At 47.7% G+C, this 24,783-nt stretch overlaps 1 protein-coding gene and 2 long non-coding RNA genes across 3 annotated transcripts; 2 read left to right on the plus strand and 1 right to left on the minus strand.

The window, feature by feature from the left end:
- The first annotated feature begins 568 nt into the window (after positions 1–568).
- On the plus strand, positions 569–1,936 carry LOC146765903 (syncytin-2-like). Its single transcript, XM_085593517.1, has one exon. The coding sequence runs from the start codon at positions 569–571 to the stop codon at positions 1,934–1,936; it is 1,368 nt and encodes a 455-aa protein (XP_085449643.1).
- Positions 1,093–13,167, minus strand: LOC116184723 (uncharacterized). Its single transcript, XR_014958714.1, has 4 exons — positions 13,036–13,167; positions 10,430–10,513; positions 2,940–3,000; positions 1,093–2,754 (listed from the first exon to the last, which is right to left on the minus strand). It is a non-coding gene; the product is annotated as an uncharacterized LOC116184723 (long non-coding RNA).
- On the plus strand, positions 13,135–22,266 carry LOC146765904 (uncharacterized). Its single transcript, XR_014958715.1, has 2 exons — positions 13,135–21,713; positions 21,869–22,266. It is a non-coding gene; the product is annotated as an uncharacterized LOC146765904 (long non-coding RNA).
- Positions 22,267–24,783: the final 2,517 nt, after the last annotated feature.

A 24,783-nucleotide genomic window follows, 5' to 3' on the forward strand; every position in this document is an offset into this window, starting at 1 on the left:
TATACTGGGGCAGGGGCTATCTGTGTGTTTCTACACCAACAGGTACTGTGTGGGTCCCAGCTAAGTGGGTGCGGCCCACCAATGACCAGCCCGGAGCAGAGGAGGAGGCAGCGCCTACAGAGGACGATCTCCAGGATCCTGTATGATCTAGAAAAAGAGTTTCAGACTAAGTTCCTGTTTGACTCGCAGAGAGAAGTTGAAGACTGCCTCTTGCCTCATTTAGCTAGAGACTTTGACCGCTTTTGTCTGCTTGCTTGCTTCACTTGCAATAGTTATGACCACCAATCTTGGGTAAAAATATATTGTGGAGGGTGCTCTCATCGTTGGTGGATTCATCAGCACCACCTTACCTCTGCATTCTGGTGTCTTACCTGTCAGCGCCAGTGGAGCTTTGACTCACCACAGCGCGCTTTAACACGACTAACAGGTCAGCCTATCAGGGAGAGCCTGAGATTAATAGAAAATACAGAAGACCTGGAATTAAGAAGGCTAGCTTGGAGGGTACAGCACTTAGTAGAGAAAATTCTAGGTGTTAAAAGGACAGGGATTATAGATTCCTGTTGTCAGAATGGTATCGGCATCCCCATTCAGTGGCAAGTTGACCCAGAGGAATGGGACACGCAGTGTAGGAGGTTTCGTCGTCGCAGCCGTGCTGCTAAGCGTGCAGGCATACGTCCCACCTCAACCTAAAACAAATGTATGGGTCACAATGGCAAATCTAACAGGGCAAGAGTCCATCTGTCTTGCTTTATCTTCCCCAGGCAATCCGTTCTCCACCTGCCTAGTCGGTCTACCATTGGATACATGGCCATGTCCTACACGTGTTCCAACTTGTGATAATTTAAATTTGAATACTACTGTAGATAATTGGGACAGGTGGGTTCCCTACTTACCGATTGCCCCGGCAGAACCCCAGGAGCTAGAGCTACTGGGGGCAGTTGGCATGGATTGCTGTTTGTACTTTAACTGGACAAGCAAGCAACAGGGAATCAATGGGTCTGCAATTGTCGTTAATTCCACTTTGCCAATTTACAGAAACAGTAGTATCTGGTGTCAGTACACGGCCAAAAAGGTTTCAAAGTCAACAAATAATCCGCTTTCTTTGCCCCGAGGAATATTCTTTATTTGTGGTGACAGAGCTTGGGCTGGCATACCTTCCAAAATAAAGGGAGGCCCTTGTTCGTTAGGAAGATTGTCATTGCTGACACCCAACACATCAATGATATTAGACATGGCTCGGCGTCATCATGGCAGCAGATTGCGACGCAGTGTACATAACTTTGCCAGTAACTGTCAAGATAATGTTAAATTTTGGTCCCCTGAGGCTATTATTGCTGCCTCTTTCCTAGCGCCTGGTGTTGCCTCAGCAGGAGCATTAGCTCAACTCAACAAGCTGGGATGCTGGTTAGCTAAACAGACAAACGCTACATCAAAGGCCCTAAGTGACCTGCTTTTGGACGTAGACTCAGTAAGACATGCCACGCTGCAGAATAGAGCGGCTATAGATTTCCTATTGCTAGCCCAAGGTCATGGTTGTGAGGAATTTGAAGGAATGTGCTGCATGAACTTATCTGATCACTCTACATCTATCCACAAGCAAATTCGAAAATTGACCGAGCTAACTCAAGAGTTGAAGGTGGAGGAAGGATTGGGCTTAGAAGGCTGGCTGAAAGGATTGGGGATCGGACCATGGTTGAGGGACATCATCAAATATGGCATAATAGTTCTAAGCATAATTGTGATACTTTTGCTTGTTTTGCCCTGTGTGTTTACTTGCTTGCAAGGCTTGATGCAGCAGCTTTTGAAGAAAATGCTGAATGCATACCTTCTTGTACAAAAGGAAAACGGGGGAGATGAAGAGAGCCTGATAGAGGAATGGTTGAACGACAAGGGACATGACACTGTAAAATTAATCCAAATAGGGAGGGCTACGTGACTGCTGCAAAGTTCGCATGGCCCTGAAGAGTAGATGGTGTGCAGAAAGCAGGATATTGAAACTGCTTGGTATGTAGAAGTAGATAGAGGAGAACAAAGGGGTACTAAGCTGTTCTAACTGCAAGGCCAGCTGGACAGGCATGTATCGATCATAAAGATACTTTTAAGATAATAGTACAAGTCACATAGCAACCAATCATGAGCTTGGCTTTTGCAATATGTATGAGCTAATTAACGAACATATATAAACTGTGTAATCTGTTACAATAAACTGAGACTTGATGATCATGATATCATGAGTCTTGTCTCCCGCGGCATTCCCTCTAACAGCTGATGTTGAAGGAGATGGGAGATGACATGAAACCTCTTCCCACACACGGAACAATCACAGGGCCTCTCCCCAGTGTGGATCTTTTGGTAGACAATCAGGGTGGCACGTTGCCTGAAGCTCTTCCCACATCCCCCACACTTGTATGGCCATTCCCCAGAGTGGATGTTCCAGTGCTGGATCAGGTTGGAGCTCCAGCTGAAGCTCTTCCCACACTCCAGGCATATGTGGGGCTTCTCTCCATCATGAGCTTACTCATGGACCACCAGCTCCAAGCTCTGTCTCCATCTCTGACTGCCTCCCCGGCCCAGGTTGGGTCTTTCCTCCTCAGATCCCTGCGATCTGTGTTTGCAGCCCCTCTTCATGCGGGATCTCTGGGGCTTTTGCCTCCCTGTTGGGTTCCTGCACTGTGGAGCCACTCAAAATGGCCTCTTCTATGAGGTTTTGCCACGGGGATTTGTCCTCCCTGGTCTTCATCTTCTTCTCCTTCTCTGGGGGAGGAAGGACAGGGAGAGGATGGGATTATATCCGTGCCACAGGGAAGGGGAAGGAGATCCCCCCAGTGCGTCCCAGGCAGGAGGGCACCGGCAGCAAGGCTGTCCTGCAGCCGGGGGCTGTGCTGGGCTGGGAGATGGAGCAGAAGAGAGGGGGAAAGGGGTACTGACTTCCTCCTCACCTGCCTAGGGGAGCCTTGAAGACTGCTCTTCCATCCGGCCAATGGTTGGGAATGGGAAATCCTGGTTTGGGAAAAACAAGGGATGAGCACATTGAGTTTGAAGATCCCTCTGCCCAAGTTCATCTCTAGAAGTCAACGGCCACCTGGACTCCATAAAAGTCTCCCAAACACCAAGATTCAGCCCTCAAAACCCTCCCAGGTGTTCCCTGTCCCTGGTCCCTCCCCTTTGGTGTTCAGGGGTTCCCCCCTCTCCTAGCTGCTGGAGATCACACTTGTATTAGGGGTCCCCCCCTCTTTACTTGGTCCTCACCTTCCCCAGGCTGCTGGGGGTACCAGCAATCCCAAAAGCTCCCCCCCTTTGGACTCACCATCTAGGAATGCTGGGGATTTTTGAGCTCCCGGGGTCCCTTCTCCTCTTATTCTCTGCTTTGGGGTTCAGGGACTCCCAGGAGTCCCCCCTGCCCCTCTCCAGGCTGTTGAAGGTGTTGCCAATGGCAGTGCTCACCCCTCTCTGGGATCCCCACTTTGGGCTCCTGGGGGACACAGGTCTCTGCTCCTCCAGGCTGCCTCTGACAGCAGCTGCCACCGTGACCCCCCAGTGTCCCTTCAAGGGGCCTTTTCTGCTCAGCTTTTCAGTTTTTCATTCTCCAAACGTCCACCCCAAAAAAACCCAACCCACAGAGTCCCCAGGATATCAGGGCCAAGCTCCCCCCTCCCTATTCACCTGCTGGATGGGGCAGGGGGGTGATGATCTCACAGGTGCAAATTCAGGGAGCACTCGACCTCATGGTTCCTTCTCATTTCCTTGATCCGCCTTTGTCCTCTTACTCTTCCCCTTCCCCTTCCTCTTCCTCTTCCACCCTTCCTCCTCCTCCTCCTCATCCTCCCCCCTAATCCCACCTTCTTCTCCTCCTTCCATCCCTTCCGGCTGTCCTTCTTCATCCCTCCCCTTCCATCTCCCCCAGGAGCAGTGACACCACACTGGGAACAGCTTAGGCCCATGCTGGGAGCCACTGGGATCACTCTGACTGGAATCATGCTGGGATTGACCAGGAGCAACTGGAATGGTCCTGAAAGCAACTGGGAAGAAGTGGGAATTATTGCTGGCCAGGAGTCTCTGTATAAATCACGAATGGGATGGGATGGCTGTGGAAAGCATCTTGAGGTTTTTATTTGCTGGAAGCAACTGGGATAAACTAGGAGAGACAGTGATCATACTGAAGGGCCCTAGGATCATGTTGGCATTGACAGGGAGAAACTGTGATCACACTGGGGCCACTGGCATCATACTGGGAGTGTCTGGGAGTAACTGGGATTAGACTTCAAGTGACAGGGGGTGGCTACAATTATACTGGGATTAGAGTGGATGCAAATGGATCCTGACTGGGAGGTACCTGGAGATACTGGGCCCATGTTGGGAGGAAAATGTGGACATACTGGGACCAACTGGGATCAGCTAGAAGGTACTGGAACCATGCTGAGAGGACTGAGACCACAACTGGGCCAACTGAGATCATACTGGGAGCAACTGGGACCGCACTTTGGGCAACTGTCAGAAACTGGGATCATGCCAGAGGCAACTGAGAGTAACTGGGAAAGACTGGGATCATTCTGAGGTAAATAGAACCTTACTCAGGTGTGGAGTTGCGTTATTTGTATGTTTTATTATCCCTGTATTATGTATTGGTTTATTCCTTTGTACCCCCGTGTGCAACTTGGTTTATCGCCAGTTTTCCCGCCTTGTCCTCCCTTCCCGCCTTTCCAGTATCTATCCATCACCCTGAAAGAGGCATTTTACCCCCGCCCCGGGTGCCTTGTCTATCACTCGGTGCCCCTTCCCATCCATCCAGAAGCTTCTACTCAGGGCACCGGGTGATTGGGCGAGGACCTGGGGCTCCCCCCATATCCTTCCCCCATTGGACCACGTTGTATCACCCCATCCCGGAGCCACTCCCTATCCCTATCCCCATCAGTCGTTGGTTACCCCTCCCTTACAGTTTATAAGCCAGTGCAAGCACCTTGTGCTTGTTCCTGTTGGCTGGCACCGTTCTAGGATATTTGGCCCCGTTGGGCTACAATAAACTTGGACTTAGCCCCCAGCAGGATCCGCTCTTCATTTACCACCGCGAGGCTTGCTAGCGCTGCCCGGAACCCACAAAGGCACTCTCCAAACCCCAGCTGGGAGCGGCGGAGGGTGCCTCAATCGCCCGCCCTCGCCCCAGGACGAGCTAGCCGGGGCTGAGATCAGGGAACCGGGGCAGGAGCACGGCATTCAGGCAACTGGGATACACTGGGAGTGTCTATAACCATGTTGGAGGGACAGAACCACACTGGGAACAGCTGGGATCATGCTGGGGTCAACTAGAACTGCATTTGGGGCAACTAAATTCATACTGGGGGCAACTGGGCATGACTGGGACCCTGCTGAGAGGGACTAGGACTATTCCAGGGGCAAATGAGTGCAACTGGTATCATACTGGGATCACACTGGCAGCATCTGGACCCATGCTGGGTTAGACTGGGCTCACACTGAAGGTGACTGGAATCATGCTGGGATTACTGGGACTGGCTGTCAGCAACTGGGAGGAAGTGGGAGTGACTGGGTGCATGCTTGAGGTGACTGGGATAAACTGGGATAGGCAGGGAGTCACAGGGATCATACTTGAAGCTACTGGGGTCGTGCTGGCATTGACAGGGAGCAACTGAGATCACACTGGGAGCACTGGCATCATACTGGGAATGTTTGGGTGATGCAAACAATTGGAGTTTTTAGCTAGCTCTTTAAGAACACCAGCAGCCACACCGAAGTGTATGGAACACCTCCTGGATAAGTCCATCAGGAGCTGAACTTCAGAGCTATGGCTCTGCAGTGGGATTAGCTTTACCAGCAGCAGGGAGAAAAGTAAGAGTCAAAGGATACTCTCTGCCTGATATTCTAGCAGTTCTTTAATCCAGAGATTCAGAAATGAAAAGACCCAAAGCACCCCCCTACAATGGTTTATAAACAAGCTAAAACCAGTGGGCAGGTACAAACAGACAGCAAATGGGATAACCTTAGGGGAGGAGTAAGGGGTGTGGATTACAGAGCAAGTTCCAATGAGAGACAAGGGAACAAGAAAGGGGGGTGGTTTATATCAGGAGTGGATACAATTTAAGGAGAAACCAACTTGGAACACAGGAAAGGATTTGGAAGCAATCATTATCAGAGAACCTGGATTACAAAACTGAAAACTGGGGTAAAAAAAAACACTAACCAGAACATCTCCTCCTATCTTTTTCAAAAAGAGGAAGGACTGGGGTTACACTTTGATTTTGGGCATAACTCATACCACCATTGAGGTGGGAGGCTTAGTATTCCTTAGTATCAGGGCTATTGACATTGGGGTTCTCAGGGTCAGGACAATCAGGGGTCTTGGTAACAATAATTTCAGGAGAAAAGTTGAGGTGTGCGGCAGTGGAAAGACAACTATAGCAAAGGATATTACAATAAGGAAAATAATTACAATAAACCAAACAATAGATTTAACAATGGAAGAGATCCACCCAGTCAACCCCCACCCTGAGAAGATGCTTCCCAGCCAGTCCTCTGATTCTTTTTTTATGTCAGTTATTAGTTCTTGCATTTTTCGCAGGGATGCTTGGATGTCTGGTGCCTTTGATGTTAAGTTGAAGTAGCAGAGACCTTTGAATGCTTAGCATTCATGTCCATGCAGCAGCTGCCTGATTTTGTAGGGTAGCTTTCCTAGTGATTTCTTTGTCTGCTAGAAGGTCACTGATTGTGGTTGTTGTTAAAGCTTGTTTCACTACCTGATGCTCAAGGCAGCCCAATTCCCCATGTGCTTTAACAACTGCAACCCATTGTAAAAATAAAGAGATTGCAGCTCATTTTAGCTTAGACCAGTGAATAATTTCTGGTTCAGTGTTTGTCTAAATTATCAGTGCTTCACTTTTGGATTCTCTAATTGCTTGTCTGTTGCCAATTCATAATTTGGGTTTGGTTGGGTGCGAACACGACAACCACCCAAATGTGCACAGACCTCCAAGCAGACAAGAGGGGATACCTGCCCATGCTCTATCCCTAGAAATGAGAACAGCACCTTTTTCTAGTCTCTTTGGTTGGTGGTCCTCTGCGGATGCCATCTTAACATGCTCAATCTTCTTGCACCCCTGTCCTAGGGCGACGTTATGGTGTTTGTATCCCCAGTCGTGTGTTCTGTTTATGTTTGATATTACGCTCTGAGCTTTCAGAACTGACTCTGAAAGTGAAGGTTTGTTTTGTCTTGTTATCAACCAGCTCACCTCCCACCATGGTCTGTTGTCTAGAAGAGGCTAGTGCTGGCTGGCTTGCTTTTGCTTTGCTTGCTGGCTTTGCTTGCTTGCTTTGCTTCTGCTTTTGCCTTTGCTTTTGTTTGTTAGTTTAGCTAAGCAGTCAATTTTTTTTTTCCCCTGGACTGTTTTTTTTTTCCCTTTCCCTTCCCTGAATATCATTCCAACCTGCTCCAGACTGGGACCTGGGAAACACTGAGGAACACCAATATCCTGCGTTTTGCAATCTGCAGCAGCCATCCCCAGTGCCAGAGAGCAATTCCCAGTGCCCAGACACGGGCAATCATTGCTAAGAGAGACTTTCTGGATTTGACATCTCTTCTTGAGAGTGGTGAAAGAGTTTTGGTGTCATCTGGTGTTGTTCATTTTTTTGGTGCTGGGGAGTGATTTGTTTGTTAAATAAACATGTTCTTTCCACTTCTCTCCAAGGACATTCTTCCCGAACCAAGTGAGGGGGAAGGGCCATGGGAGTTTGTTTTCTGGGGGCTCCTTCCAGAGGTTTTTCTCCCAAATTTGCCCTAAACTAGGACAAATACTTTGGTGCCCAACTCTTGGCTCTAGAGAGTGGAAAACAACATGTTCTAATCATATTTTTGTTCCAATTACTTTGTGTTGGTATGGAGCAGTTACTGGTTATGTTGTTTGAATTCATAGTGTCTCTTGGGGTGAAGGCCTGCATGTGTTTCTGATCCCTAGGGTTTTTTGAGATCTTAATCCCTCCATGGTCCCTAGGTTTATTTTTTTTATCCAGGAATAGCTCCGGTATTGTCCCTAATACGTAGTTTTTGGAGTAGAAGAGCACTGACCAGAATATCCATTGGGCTGGGCTTGGGTGTCATGGCTTGCAGGGGGTTTATAAAGGTGCTGAAGTCTGTTCCAGGAATGCATGGCTCATAGTCATGGTTGTGCAGCCAGTTTGTTAGAGGACAAGCAGGGGATGAGGCTTTTCAGCCTTTGCTTTCCTTCTTCTCCTCTGAATGGAGATTGACTGTGGACTACTGTACATTGAATGAAGTGACTCCACCACTGAGCACTGCTGTGCCAGACATGCTGGAACTCCAGTACGAGCTGGAGTCCAAGGCAGCGAAGTGGTATGCCACTATTGACATTGCTAATGCATTTTTCTCCATTCCTCTGGCAGCAGAATGCAGGCCTCAGTTTGCCTTTACATGGAGGGGAGTGCAGTATACCTGTAACCGACTGCCCCAGGGGTGGAAGCACAGTCCTACCATCTGCCATGGACTGATCCACACTGCACTAGAAAAGGGTTGTAGAGTTGTGTTTGCACTGTATATCCCCTCATAATGGTTTGTCCCTCCATATCCCCTCTTTGTACCTGTTTGGTTCATCCCAGCTTCCCCATCAGTACCTGTATGTCCATCAAAGCCCAACCCATCCCCCTGTCTCCTCCCAGGTGATGTGTCCATCACCTGGTGACCCTTCCCCTTTGTCCAGATTCTTCCCCCAGGGTCACCAGGTAGCTGGACCCTGGCTGGGACTCCTCCCTGACCCGCTCCTCAGTGGTCACTCTGAGGCCTTGCCCCCCGAGAGCCACTTCCATGTCCTTCCCCCGTTGGCTGTTCGGTTTTCCCCGCACCCCTATACCTGGCTGCTCTGGGCGGGGCCCGCTCTCTCTTGCTCCGGAGGCTCTTCGAGATCAAATGTGGCCTGGGATCTCTCCAGGCCCTCATTAAACTTTGGAACTAATCCTGAGGGAGAGCGCCTCTTTCCTTTGCCTGTGGGACCAGCTCATCTTTGGACTCACGTGGGAGCTTCTCCAAGCCCCCCGGAATCCAAGGAGAAGTTCCTTCCCTCTGCCCACCTTGCCCCACTGCCCAGCTGGCCGGGCTCCACAGGGTATCTGTCCCCATGGATTCAAGGGGGAGACACAGCAAGGGTAAGGCTCCAGAACATATAGAATATATTGATGATATCATTGTGTGGGGGAGCATAGCAGCAGAAGTGTTTGAGAAAGGAGAGAAAATCATCCGAATCCTCCTGGAAGCTGGTTTTGCCATCAAAAAGAGTAAAGTGAAGGGACCTGCTCGAGAGATCCAGATCTTGGGAATAAAGTGGCAAGATGGACGGCATCAGATTCCTACAGATGTCATCAACAAGATCACAGCTATGTCCCCACCAACCAACAAGAAGGAGACACAAGCTTTCTTAGGCGCCATCGGTTTCTGGAGAATGCATATTCCTGAGTACAGTCAGATCGTGTGTCCTCTTTACCTAGTCACCCACAAAAAAAACGATTTCCACTGGGGCCTGTACAGCAGAAAGCTTTCGCCCAGATAAAGCAGGAAATTGCTCATGCAGTAGCCCTTGGCACAGTCAGGACAGGACCAGATGTGAATAACGTGTTCTACTCTGCAGCCAGGAGCCATGGTCTTTCCTGGAGCCTTTGGCAGAAGGTGTCTGATGAGACTCGAGGCCGACCACTGGGATTCTGGAGTTGGAGCTACAGAGGGTCTGAAGCCAACTACACCCTGACAGAGAAGGAAATCTTGGCCGCCTATAAGGGAGTTCAGGCCAACTCAGAGGTGATTGGCACAGAAGCACAATTTCTCCTGGCACCCCGACTACCAGTACTGGGCTGGATGTTCAAAGCAAAGGTTCCCTCCACCCACCATGCCACCAGAGCTACATGGAGCAAGTGGATTGCTCTCATCACACAGCATGCCCATATTGGTAAACTGAATCACCCTGGGATTTTGGAAGTAATTACAAATTGGCCCAAAGGTGAAATTTTTGGTGTCACAGATAAAGAAGAACCAGTGACACGGGCTGAAGAAGCTCCACCATACAACCGCCAGCAGAGGAAACACACTACGCTCTCTTCACTTATGGTTCCTGTCGCATTGTAGGGATGAATCGGAAGTGGAAAGCAGCTGTATGGAGTTCCACACAACAGGTTGCAGAGGCCACTGAAGGAGAAGGTGGATCAAGCCAGCTTGCTCAACTCAAAGCCGTTTAACTGGCCCTGGACATTGCGGAAAGGGAGGAGCGGCCAAAGCTCTACCTCTACACTGATTCATGGATAGTAGCCAGTGCTCTGTGGGGGTGGCTGGAGAGGTGGAAAGAGGCTAACTGACAGTGTAGAGGAAAACCAATTTGGGTTCCTGAAGAGTGGAAAGATATGGGTACCTGGGTAGAGAAGTTACCTGTGAAGGTTCGCCATGTAGATGCCCATGTCCCCAGAAGTAGAGCTAATGAAGAGCAGTAAAACAATCAGCAGATAGATCAGGCTGCAAAGATAGGGGTGTCAAGGATAGACCTTGATTTGGAACACAAGGGGGAGTTGTTCCTAGCACAATGGGCCCATGATGCCTCAAGCCATCAGGGTAGAGATGCCACCTATAAGTGGGCACGAGACTGAGGGGTGGATCTAACCATGGACAGTATTTCTCAGATGATCCATGACTGGGAGATGTGCGCTACCATCAAACAGGCTAAGCGAGCAAACCATGAGGGAAAATGGGGCAAGGAAAGGGCGGAACCCTGAGGGGAAAGGAGTGTGGTCAAGGGGATGCACGGTCCTAAGAGGGCTTGGTTTGACCTAAACTCACCCAAAAGGGCCTCAAATATAGCCAAAATCCACCAGATGTGCCCTAAAATCAGCCAAAGGGGCCCTAAAATCCACCCTAAATCCACATGGTTTGGCCTAAAATCAGCCAAATGGGATTAAAATTATCCAAAGGGATCTAAAATCCAACCCAAATGGCCTAAAATTACCCCAAATGTTTTAAAAGCCACACAAAGTGTCTTAAAATCACCCGTAAATCTCTCAAATGCACCTAAAATCCACCCTGAAAGTACCTGGTTTTACCTACAATCACCCAAAGGTACCTAAAATCACCCAAAGGTACCTGAAACCAGCACAAGAAGGCCTAAAATCACCCTAAAAAGGAGTGGTTTCACATAAAATTCCCCAAAGAAGCCAAAAACCTACTCAAATAGGCCCAAAATCACAAAAATAAGGGACCTAAAATCACCCACACAGGACTAAGATATTCACCTATGTGGGCCCAGTTTGTCCTAAAATGACCCAAATGGGCCCAAACGCCCCCCACATGGGTCTAAAATCATCCAACGGGATCAAAAATCCCCCTTAAACCAGATTCAGCCTAAACTCAGCCAAAGGGGCCAAAAATCCACCTGAAAATGCTTGGAATGCCCGCAGGGGATCTGAAAGCCACCCTAAACCTGCCCAGTTTGTCCCAAAATCCCCCAGAGGGGCCAAGCCTGAGACCGAGCCAGGGATCGCCTCTGGGAGGGACCAGGGAGGGCTTGAGAGGGCTTGGGGCATTTGGGCCTCTTCTGGGCTTTAGGGAATTGTGTTGGGAGCTTAGGGGGAATTGTTGGGGATTTTTTAAAAAAATTTTTAGGTTTTGGGGGAGTTGGGGAATTTTGGGGGTTTTTGTGGATCTTGGGGTGTTTTATTGGTGCTTTGGGAGGGGTGTTTTTCAGGGGATGTTCGGGGGTTAAGTGAAATTTTTTGCTTCTTTATGATTTTGGAAGGTTCTACTGAGGTTTTGTGGGTTTCTCTGAAATTTTGGAGGGTATTATTGGAATTTTTGGGGGTTTTGGGGGGATTTTATTCAAATTCTGGGGGTATTTAGTGGGATTCTTTGAGGATTTGGAACGTTCAGGAATTTTTTGTGGGTTTTTGGGATTTTTGTTTGGATTTGGGGAGTTTTGGGAGATTTTCGGGTGTTGCTGGAATTTCTTTGGGTCTTTGGGGGATTTTCTGAGACTTTTTGTGGGTTTGGGGACATTTTTGGGGGATTTGTGAGGTTTATTTTGGATTTTGGGGGGTTTGTTGATGTTTCAAGAGATTTTGGGGGCTTTTATTGGGCTTCTAGGGTGTTCTAATGGGATTTTGTGAAATTTAATTGGTATTTCATTGGTTTTATTGGGACTTTTGTGGGCTTTAGGGAGATTTTGGTGCCTCTCTTCCCTTCACACAACCAAGGAAAACCCCAAAGCCCCCCATAATTCCAGTAAAACCTCCAAAAATTCAAATAAAACCCTCCAAAGCTCCAGAGAATCCCACAAAATCCCAATGGAAACTCCTCCCAAAAACAAAAATGAAATAAACCTCCCAAAAATGCCAATAAACACAGCAAAAAACCCTTCCCCAAAACGCCCATAAAATCCCCCAAATTCAAAATCTCCCAAATCCACAAAACCAGTGCAAAACCCCTATAATTCTCTCCAAAACCCAATAATTCCCCCTAAATTAAAAAAAATTTCCCCAAATCTAAAAAAAAAAAAAAAAAGCCCCCCAAATCCCTACAGACCTCCCAAACAGCTCTCCAGAACCACCCAGACTCACTGGGGGCTGTCCTGGATCAGCGGGCACCGGCTGGTGGAACAGGAGCCAATTCAGGGTGCCCTCTGAGCTCTTTGGGGAGGGGGAACCATTACAGACCCCCCAAAAACAGGGAGACCCTGTTGTGCCCCCAGACCCCAGTGCAGGCTGGGCCTGGGACTCCCCAGGACCCCAAATCTCCCCAGACCTCTCCCAGAAACCCCAACCCCCCCCCCCAGCCCCCCTCAAGGTTGGCCCAGGATCACCCTGGACCCCCAAACCCCCCCCAGGAGCTCCAGATCCCCCCAGAACCCCTTGAGACCCCCCAGGACCCCCTTGAGAACTCCCAGATCCCAATCGGGCCCAGCCCAGGATGTCCCCTGAGACTCCCCAGACGCTTCCCAAGACCCCTCCCCCACGGTCCCCTCTTAGGACCCTCATCCCCCATTCCCCCACCTGTCCCGGCCCCTCCGCAGCTCCCGCAGCTCCGGCCTCTCCCAGCGCCTCCCGCAGGACCCGCCCGAGCCCGGGGCGCCCGGGGCCACCGGGCTCATGCCCGGCCCTGGGGTCAGGGGACGCCATTTCCGGCTCGCCTCTGATTGGCTGCAGTGGCGCAGGGGAGGCAGGTGTTGCTGAGGGGAGCCGCACGGTGATTGGTTAGTTTGGGAAGGTGCAGCGCGGTGATTGGTTGATTCGGGGCAGGGCACGCTACTATTGGCTGGGTGGGCTCACACACGCGGCAGGTTGTGGGGGCATTTCCGTTTTTTTTTGTGGGGGGGGGAACATTCCCCATTCTTGGGGGAACTTTCCTGGGTTTCTGGGGTAACATTCCTGGATTGTTAGGGGAACATTTCTGGGTTTTATTTTGTGGCAACATTCCAGTACTTTTCTGTGGGAAGATTCTGGATTTTGGGTGGAAAATTCACGGGTTTTTGCGGAACATTCCCAAGTTTCTGGGGGAACATTTCCAGAGTTTTTGAGGGGAATGTCTCTGGATTTTTAGGGATTGTTATGAACAAAATAGCCTGGCTGGGACACTTGGCTCGAACTGAGTACTGACATTGAAATGTTAATTAGCTAATCGCTCCTGGGAATCTCCTACAACCCCACCCACACTAGGACCAGGATGCAAAATAATCCAGTGGAGTCATGGGAGGGGGTTTTGGGGATGAAAAACATCCCTAAATGGAAAAGATGGGCACAGTGGAGGGGGCTGGATGGGTATGCTGGTTGGGAAAAAGAGAACCCCATCCCTAGTCTGTGTTTGACCTGTCACCATGTTATGTGTAGTAAATATAATTCGCACCATTCCTTGTATGAAATATATAATATTGGATACTTGTTAGATTATACCCATTGTATTAGTTCCCCCCTCCCCCCCCCCTTTGCAGGCGAGACTGGATGTATATTAGAAACTGATTTACAAGTAAAAGGATGTGTGGCTCGGCCAGGAGATGGGCTATGTCCAGTCTCCAGGTACTGGCCATCGGGACCCCAGGTGTTGATCATCAGATGCTGATCATCGCGTAAACGGCCCAAGATGGATATGGAAATCCTCAGACAGATCCATGTGAATGAAGCCTTCCCATAAAATCTCATCAGGAATTCACCTACTCCAGACATTGAATTATTTCTCCTCATCACCAAAAAAGAAAATCTTATTAACCTATGGACTCTGAATAGAAGAGAAGACTGATTGCTGAAATCCTGGCCTCAGGTGGAATTTTCCCTATAAAAACTGCTTGTGCCAGGATGGAGGTGTGTGGGCATAGGGGAAAACCTCTGCTGAGGCTCACTCCTTGTTGCATACCCAGGGCCGACCCTAGGCTCGTCTCTGTTCTTTAGTTGTGGCTGGCTAGATAAAATTTGATTGCAAAATAAATATTTTATTTTTCATATTATTTTGGCTGGACAAATTTTCATTTATAACCATCTTGGTGACCCCAACGTGATCTGGTTTGGGGGTATCCAGGGGGTTCCCCTATCCTTGATCCAGGCGGCGCCCCGCTGATTTCAGCAGTCAGACAGGACTGAGGAACTCCACGGAACCAACCAGATTCTGAAAACAGCCGAGAAGCCACGTTAAGGAAAGGGTATAAACAGGCCCAGAGCTCTCGGAACTCGGAGCTAAATCTCCGAGGCTGCAGCAGCAAACTTTCACTCGTAAAATCAACGTGCACAAAGAATCCACGTGGGAAAAGGAGCCGTAAGTGTCGCGTGGTTGAGTGGAGCGTGAGTGGGTGTGTGTGTGAGACGTGACATAGTCACGGCGCAAGAGGGACCCCAATGAACCGCAGTTCCACTAGCCTGAGAGGGAAGTGGTCGGCCACGGGGGAAGCGAAAGGATTCCGGTATACTCACAACACGCATGTGAGAAACTGCATTGACTTGTTTGTTCATCAAAAGTATGAAATTAGGATAAAAGGGGGGGAAGTCGGGACATGGAATTTGCAGGCTTGACTGGTAACCACAAACAAAGATTGTGAAAGATTTTGCAGGACTGGCTGGAACTGATAACCGCAGTGGAAACACATTGTTGCTGAAAACTGATAAACCGCAGTGGAAGGAGACACACCACCCCACTTGTGAAATCCATTGTTTTTGGGACTGATAACCACGGTGGAAGGAGACTCATCACCCCCACTCATGCAAGATAAAAAGGGACTGAAGAGAAGGAAAGGTTGTCAGCTTTTGGCGGAGCCAGGCTCCCAGCTGAACCCAGCGCTGTTTTGCTTGCTATCGCTTGCTGTAATTAATAAAATTATTAATTGATCTTAACAGGCTGAATAAAATTATTTGCCTCAACTTATAACAAATTTGGTGCCGTGACTCGGATCGGAACACCTGGAAAGGAGGTCTCCTGAGGAGGCGCCCCACTGCCTTTGCTTTAACAGTGGCCTTACAGGGACACTCCTCCCCGAATTCCGACCGACGAACCTAAAATCCAATAGCAAGCAAGGAACTGCTGGCTACCCCCTTAATCTTTGTGCACGAAGCCCCAGGCGAAGACACCTGATGGTGTAAGTATTTTCCGAAGGACCAGGTGTCCAGAGGAGGCCTGTTCTGGGAGAACGGGACCGCCTGGTCGGGGGTCGGGGATCCTGGAGTGTGACGAGTGTGATGTATGAGAGGGGAGCCGGCAGCTCGGACTCCCCAAGCAAGTGTGGACCTCATACTAGTGCGGTTCCCATATCCAGCGACGGACTGGGCCACGAATTGAGGGAAGCAAGTGTGTGTGTGAGAGAAGGTACTCCAGAAGATGGGTCAGAGGAAAAGCAAGCCTGCTGAACCCATGGGTGGGGGAATCCCTGTAAAACTTCCCCTTATTTCAGAGGATCAGTCCATTAGGCTTAATGATTAAATATTGGAATGCCTTTCCTTCTAGGAAGGGAAAAGATAAAGTGAAAATGGCTCATTACTGCATGGAAGTTTGGGGGGGGGAAACAAATAAGAGGGGATCAGTTATATTGGCCAGTATTTGGGTCTTCTGAGGATTGGATCTGTCAGGCCCTAAATATTTACGTTAATTCAAAAGAACCCTTTAATCTAGAAGAAAGTGAATATGCAGCCCTCTGGATAAGAGGAGAGACAAGGGCAAAATTATTTGCTCTCAATACTGAGAGGAAGAAAAAGAGGTCAAAAGAAATTGAATTACCTCCAGGCATTCCCCCTCCATACATACCGCCACCACCCCCACCTCTTCCATTGCCACCTCCACCGCCACAGCTTTTAGACCCCCCCCCTCCCAGAACCTTCGCTAATCTACCACCCGGGTCCCTCGGCACTCACCCAAGAATTATCGGAGGATGAGGGACCGGAAGGTGAAAGGTTGGAGAAAAATATCCCTGAGGGTTCTCGGCGAGTAACCCGAAGCCAGACCCGACAAAAGGGAAAGCAAGAATTGGGTATATTTCCCCTTAGAGAGCATGGAATGGGAATGGTGCCTAACCCAAATGCTGCGCAACCAGGACAGCCTGCCCAGATTCTGGGAATAGGGTACATATCCGTCCCATTAAACTCGGGGGATGTTAGGGAATTTAAAAAGGAAATGGGACATTTGTTAGAAGATCCTTTAGGGGTGGCAGAGCAGTTGGATCAATTTTTGGGACCTAATATTTATACTTGGGAGGAGATGCAATCCATGTTAGGGATTTTGTTTTCTGCAGAAGAAAGAAGAATGATTAGAGAAATGGGCATGAGAATCTGGGGTGATGAACATCAACAGGGACCATTAGCAGATATTAAATGGCCCCTACATAATCCCCAGTGGAATAATCAAGACCCATTACACCGTACCCATATGGGTGATTTGCAAAATATAATAATACAGGGAATAAGGAAGGCTGTCCCTTGTGAACAGAATGTACAAAAGGCATTCAAGGAACAACAAAAGAAGGATGAAGATCCAACTGAGTGGTTGGAGAGGCTGAGAAAAGCCTTTCAGTTATATTCAGGGGTGGACCCTAACACTCCTGAAGGAGAGACATTGTTGAAAGTTCATTTTGTGGTAAATTCGTGGGTGGATATTCGAAAGAAGTTGGAAAAGTTAGAAGGGTGGCAAGCAAGGGGGCTGGATGAGTTAATGCGGGGGGCTCAGAAGGTTTATGTTAGGAGGGAGGATGAGAACTACAAAAAGCAGTCTGAAATTATGTTAGCAGCTGTAAGGGAAGGACAGAGGCAATCTCCCCAAAGAAGGGGTGGTGGTCACCCAGCAGGTTTGAGGGGAGCTGGTCGACAGGTGCATGAAGGAAGACAAGGTGGAGGAGATAGGATTGTTTGTTTTTACTGTGGGAAAAAGGGACATATGAAACGGGAATGTCGACAAAGGATGGCTGATGAAAAGAAGTTTAAGGAAGATTAGGGGTGTCAGGGGCTCCATCTGCTGGGGACAAGAGAAAGAACAGAGCCCCTGGTAAAATTAAAAATAGGTCCCCAGCAGCAAGAATATGAGTTCCTTGTGGACTCAGCGGCGGAAAGGTCGACCGTCCAGACCCTTCCCCAGGGGTGTAAGATTTCATCTGAAATAATACAGGTGATTGGAGCCAAAGGGGAACCCTTTGGAGTACCTATAATCAAGGATGTACTCTTAGAAAGTAACTCCAAATTAGGAATTGGGTCATTTTTATTAGTACCAGAAGCAGATTATAATTTACTGGGAAGGGATTTGATGATTGAATTGGGGATAGGGATAGAGATTAGTGAGGGAGAACTGACATTAAAATTGTGTCCTCTCCGGGCTGAGGATGAGAAAAAGATTAATCCAGAGGTTTGGTACACCCCTGATAGTGTAGGAAAATTGAATATTGAACCCTTTGAAGTAACTATTAGGAACCCAGAGATACCTGTCAGAATTAGGCAATATCCTATATCTAAGGAGGGGAGGCAAGGACTGAAACCGGAAATAGAAAGGCTTTTAGAAAAGGGACTTTTAGAACCATGTATGTCCCCTTTTAATACCCCCATTTTACCAGTAAAGAAACCCAATGGTAGTTATAGGTTAGTACATGATTTACGGGAAATTAACAAAAGAACCGTTGAAAGGTTCCCTGTGGTAGCTAACCCACATACCCTTTTAAGTCAACTTGGCCCAGAAAACCAGTGGTATAGTGTAATAGATCTCAAAGATGCCTTCTGGGCTTGTCCCCTTAAGGAAACTTCTAGAGATTATTTTGCCTTTGAATGGGAGGATCCAGATACACATAGAAAACAACAATTGAGGTGGACAGTCCTTCCCCAGGGATTTACAGAATCCCCAAATCTGTTTGGACAAGCTTTGGAACAAGTATTGGAAGTTTATTCTTTAGGGGAAGGGATGGTGTTACTACAATATGTGGATGATTTATTAATTGCAGGGAAAGAGGAAAAAAAGGTAAGGGAAGAAAGTATAAAACTCCTAAATTATTTAAGCCTTAAGGGACTTAAAGTCTCTAAGTCAAAACTGCAATTTGTAGAAGAAGAGGTCAAATATCTCGGGCACTGGTTAACAAGGGGAACCAAGAAATTGGACACTGATAGAATCCAAGGAACACTTTCCCTACAGGCCCCACAGAACAAAAGACAAGTCCGACAGTTACTGGGACTCTTCGGGTATTGCTGACAATGGATCGAAAATTTTAGTGGAAAAGTCAAATTTTTATATGAAAAATTAACTAATGATGGGTTATTGAAATGGAGCACCAATGATGAAGATCAATTAGAAGCATTAAAAACTGAACTAGTCAATGCTCCAGTCCTTAGCATTCCAGATTTAAAGAGATCATTTTACTTATTTATTTGTGCAAATGAGGGAGTAGCATATGGTGTGTTAGCTCAGGATTGGGCTGGAAAAAAGAAACCGGTAGCTTATCTCTCCAAACTCCTGGATCCCGTTAGTCGGGGGTGGCCCACATGCTTACAGGCTATAGTGGCTGCTGCTCTCCTGGTAGAGGAAGCTGGGAAGATAACCTTTGGAAGTGAGCTAAAAGTCTTATCTCCCCATAACATTCGTGGAGTTTTGCAACAGAAGGCTGATAAATGGATAATGGATGCCAGACTTCTAAGGTATGAAGGTATCCTACTCTCCTCTCCTAAGTTAAGTATAGAAACAACGAGCCTGCAAAACCCGGCCCAGTTTTTATATGGAGAACCAATTACAGAACTAACACATGATTGCCTTCAACAAATAGAGGAACAAACAAAAATAAGGCCGGATCTTGAGGAAGAAGAGCTAGAGGAAAGGACTCGATTGTATGTAGATGGGTCCTCTCGAGTTCTGGAAGGGAAAAGGAAATCCGGGTATGCTATAATAAACATTTAAGACAGTAGAATCTGGTCCCCTTAGCCCCAGCTGGTCAGCCCAAGCATGCAAATTATATGCGGTGCTTAGGGCTCTAAAATTATTGGAAGGAAAAAGTGGGACTATTTTCACTGATTCTAAATATGCCTATGGAGTAGTTCATACTTTTGGAAAAATCTGGGAAGAAAGGGGACTTATTAACTCACAGGGAAAGGGGCTGGTACATAAAGAATTGATTCGGCAGGTATTACAAGCTTTGAGAGGGCCAGAGAAAATAGCCATTGTCCATGTAAAAGGACATCAAGCAGGGATTGGAAATCCGATATGAGGAAACAATTTGGCAGACCAGGAAGCGAAACGAGCGGCCCTGATGAATTTAAAGCCATGTACAGGGCTTGTCACAAGGAGAGAGGATTGCTCCACTTGTGGAGCTGACTTAGAAGATCCACCGTGTTGGGTTTGCTGGAAATACTATGGGATAGACTCAATAAAATGTGCCTGTGATACCCCTCGAAAGAAACATTGTTGGTTTCATGGACCTATTGATTACATACTAGCCTTCACTGTGCAAGAAAAGGAGAAATTAGGCCAGATGGGGATAAGAGAAAAAGAGGAAGGCAAATGGGTATTGCCCAATGGGCGGGAAGTACTCCCAAAAGGGATGACAATGAGGGTCCTACAAGCAATCCATGAGAAAACCCATTGGGGTACACAAGCCTTGGTTGATCAATTTGCTATAAAATATATGTGTATAGGAGTCTATAACCTTGCAAAACAGGTAACTCAACAGTGTTTAACTTGTCAAAAAGTGAATAAACAACAACTGAGAGAAAGACCAATGGGCGGCAGGAAGTTAGCACAAAGACCCTTCTCACACATACAAATAGATTTTACAGAATTTCCAAAGGCGGGGAGGTATAAATATTTATTGGTACTGGTAGACCATTTGACCCATTACGTGGAAGCCTATCCTACTGCCCGAGCCACCTCAAACACTGTAGTAAAAGTGTTACTAGAACAAATTATTCCCCGATATGGATTAATTGAATATTTAGACTCAGATAGGGGACCTCATTTCACTTCTAAAATCGCAAAAGATGTTTTAACGGCCTTAGGAACCCAGTGGAAATATCACACTCCTTGGCATCCACAGAGCTCGGGGAGAGTGGAAAGGATGAACGGGGAAATAAAAAAACAACTGACGAAGTTGATGATAGAAACCAAGATGTCATGGGTCAAATGTTTGCCTCAGGCTTTATTAAATATTCGAACTCAACCCCGAACTGATGTAGGAATCTCCCCATTTGAAATGCTATTTGGAATGCCTTATGATATGGAAGCCCCTACAGACCATCCGTGCTTGAAGGATTCCCAGATTAAGCATTATATCATACAAATTATGAGCCGAAGGCAGGAATTGAGGGAAAAAGGGATGTTGACACAGAGGCCACCTTTAGACATTACAATACATAAAATCAAACCAGGGGACAATGTGCTTATTAAATCCTGGAAAGAAAATTCTTTAACCCCACGTTGGGAAGGCCCCTTTGTTGTTCTGCTTACCACAGGAACTGCGATATGGACAGCCGAGAAGGGGTGGACACATGCCAGTCGAGTTAAAGGTCTGTCGTGGTTTGACACGGAAAGATAATTTTTCCCGGAAGGAAGAGGTCAGTTTAGATATTGACCAATTGAAAGTAGACACGCCTCTGAGAACACAGAGGGGTTGAAAGCAGAATTCCCAGGGGAACTCGCTCTTTTTGGTTCCAGTCAGCGTGCAGTGCAGACCTTCCCCCGCCCAGCCACGAGCTGGGTGGGGGAGGGGAAGCCCCCATGGCCTGAGAAAGGTAGGCCGAAAGCCCCAAGGGTGGTGAAAGGACTGAAATCGGGCTGGCCCCTGCAGATGGAAGGGTGGAAGAAATCTGGGATGTCTCCATTTCCCCCCCCAGAGTTCCTCTCCCGAGAGGGAGAGAGAAAGCCGCAAGGAAGGAGGAGCGGGGGGAGCTGCTGCAAGGTGCCCAGTGCGTGGGAGTTGCTGGATGTCCGGGCATCGAGCCATCCTGGGAGTTCGGACTTTTAACCCTTCCTTGAGAAATGAAAGCTTTGTGAATTTTCCTTTCCCCTCCTCGGTTTGAAAGAGAGGAAGAGGGACACCTTGGACCCTGGGATGGGATGTTGGAAGGAGGAATTCTGGATGGGAGGGGGACAAGGAGTGGCTTTTGGCTGGACTTTTCCGTGTTAGCCACAACCTGAACCAAATCTTCTCCGTCAAGAGGGACTGTGTTTTGGGAGGATGCCAGTGAGTCAAGAGACCTGCTTCAGCTGAGAAAAAGACAAAAGTGGAGTGAACAGAGAAAAGGTTAGGGGGTTTGTGGTGGCACCCCCTTGCCCTGGAAAGGAAAGAGAAGAGAAGAAGATCTCTGTTCTTGAGCCCTCGGCCCCAGGGGAAAATGGGGGGGGACTGTGGTCCCAAACAATGAAAAACTGAACTGTTGTTTTCTCCCCTCTTGGCAGGGCATCCTTGAAAGGAAAAATCCTAAAGGCAGTCTGACCATCCATGCATTGGTGGTGAGAGCACTGTGCATGGAAAGGAGAAGGGTCACCATGGCAAACTTTTTCTCCGGGCGGTGCCATGTGTGACATGGAAACACAGGATGTGGAGCTGTGTTTCTTGGGGGGTCCTAGGCACAGGAGAGACTCTGTTCCCTCGATGGACTGAGTATCGATTGCTTGGAGGGTGGAAACCTGATTGGGGTCCAGATTGTGTCTCACTGTGGTTTGTTTGAATTGGGTGGTGGGGGGAGGAATATTTTGCAAGGTTTTCATTTGGATCTTTGTGTGTTTTTTTTTCCCTTCTTTAGTTTTCTCTTTTCTTTTGTAGTGGTAGTTTAATAAAGTTTTTTTTCCTGTTATTAAGCTTGGGCCTGCTTTGCTCTATTCTAGATTCCACTTCACAGCATTCAAGGTAGGGATCACATTTTCATGGGGGCACTGGCATTGTGCCAGTGTCAAACCATGACAAGGTCCGATCACCACAGATGACCAGTGGAAAGTAACCAGCCTGCCTGGGGATTTGAAGGTTACCATTAAGAAAAACTGATGAACTCTGTGTGTACCATTCAAGTTGATCACAAAGGGGAACAAAAGGGATATGATTACCTGCTTGTTAGTGATTATTTGATAATTTGTAATAAGGTAGATTGTGATTGTTATCCTTTTGTGTGCTTTGCGTGTAAAGTTTGCCAAGAACGGTGGTGGGTCCATTGCCAAAAGGGGAGGCCGCCAACTGGGGTCTGTACAGAATGCTATAAGGCTGAACAAAAGTTAACCAAAATTGTGTTAAAATTAGGGGAATTGGAAAAACAGTGGGTTCGTTTCGAGTCTGAGGATTGGTGGAAAATATACACAAAAGGAGTGCATCCAGGAAACTTTTGTTTCCATACTAACGAACCCACTCCATTTGTTGCCCAAATTATAAAAGGGTGTTGTCGGAGGGAACTAAAGGGGGTCCCGTGTGACCCACCCCCGGTGAAGGATAAAAATTTGGAACAGTACAAGGTTAGGCAGGAGCAGGGGAAGGGACGCCCAGGCGAGTACCGCTGCTGCCGAGAAGATGGTTCACCTCGCGGCTCGAAGAAACCGGGTCGGCGAGCGAGGCAAAGGGGAAAAAGCCAGGTCCCCCCGCAATGGAATAATGCTGAAATGCTCCAACTATTGCCAACCGAGTACTAGGTTCCCCTGGACAACCCGTCTGATTGCCTCTGAAACACCAAAAAGGCAACAAACCCAAAAAGGGAAAACAGGATATTATGCAGTAAAAACAAGGTCAGGACCCCACCCTTATTGGCAGATTATAAGTATTTTAATGCTTTGTATCATACATAAAGGGGAGGGTTCCCCGGCTCTGCACCAGCCCTTTAAGTGGATGCTAACCGGAATAGATGGCAGGGTAATTCGGAGTCAGATAACATCAGGACTCCCTATTTTTACCCCACAGTTATGTGAACTAGCCCCTGTAGAACCCTGTTTTAATACCGCAGGATTTTACATGTGTCCAGCATCAAACCCAGGAAAGGGGTATTGCAATTACCCTGGAGAATATTTCTGTGGGTACTGGGGGTGTGAAACAATAGCCTCAGACTGGCAGGCAGCAGGAGATAAATTTCTTAAAGTATCATGGGGACCCTATGGGTGTACCCCTCCACAAAAGGATTCTAGTGGCGCCTTCTTGGGTGGGTGGAAAGGGAGTTGCCAATTTGTGCATTTAAACATAACTGAGCCCACAGACCCAGGATGGATGGTGGGAAGATCATGGGGCTTTCGGTATTGGGAACCTGGAAAAGACAGAGGGAGCGTATTTACCATAAAGAAAGGGCCTGTACCAGCAGACACACAGGCAGTGGGCCCTAATCCTGTAATAGTTGGGGATTTAACAGCTAGGAACCTGATAACGGATAACCAAACTACAACTCCTACAACACCGCCAAGTGGGGATTCCCGGTTTAACACTCTCTGGAAATTAATGGAGGGAGTATATAAAGTCTTAAATGCTACTCAGCCAGAATTAACAGAACACTGTTGGCTCTGCTTTGATGTTAGGCCTCCATTTTACGAAGCTGTAGGGATATCTGAAAAAGCGAGACGTCTTAATGGTAGCAATCCCCCGCAATGTAATTGGAAAGATTCCCAGGGTAAAGGAATGACTTTGGCTTCAATAACAGGAAGGGGACGATGTATTGGCAGAGTACCCACACACCTGGAATATTTATGTGAGACTGTTACTAAAGCTAAATGGAAAGATACTCCAGCTAAATGGCTAGTTCCCGCTAAAAACACCAAGTGGATCTGCTCAAAAGGAGGATTCACCCCCTGTATTTCCTTAGAAATATTTGACGAAACCTCTGACTATTGTATACAGGTGGCTGTGATTCCCAAAATTATCTATCACCCCAATGAATATATGTATAATGTACAAAACATCCCAGAACACCACATACAAAAACGAGAGCCTTTGACCGCACTTACAGTGGCAGTTTTAATGCTTGCAGGGGGAGCAGGTATCGGTACGGGAGTAGCCTCTCTAGTAAAACAAACAAAGGAGTTTAATTCCCTGAGGATTGCTGTAGACGAAGATTTGGAACATATAGTACAATCAATATCAGCATTGGAAAAGTCAGTAAGGTCCTTATCGGAAGTAGTTCTGCAGAATAGAAGAGGACTAGATCTGCTATTCTTACAATAGGGAGGACTGTGTGCGGCTCTCCGGGAAGAATGTTGTGTGTATGCAGATCACACTGGGGTGGTACGGGACACCATGACAAAACTGAAAGCAGGACTTGAGAAAAGGAAAAGGGAAAGGGAGGCCCAGCAGAGCTGGTATGAGACCTGGTTTAATCACTCTCCTTGGTTAACTACCTTGCTATCTACAA

Source organism: Lonchura striata, chromosome 16 (assembly GCF_050655825.1).
Source record: "Lonchura striata isolate lonStrDom1 chromosome 16, ASM5065582v1, whole genome shotgun sequence".
NCBI lineage: Eukaryota > Metazoa > Chordata > Aves > Passeriformes > Estrildidae > Lonchura > Lonchura striata.

Coding starts and splice junctions, on each gene's coding strand:
- LOC146765903 (XM_085593517.1), top strand. CDS start 569: ATGGTATCGGCATCCCCATTCAGTGGCAAGTTGACCCAGAGGAATGGG.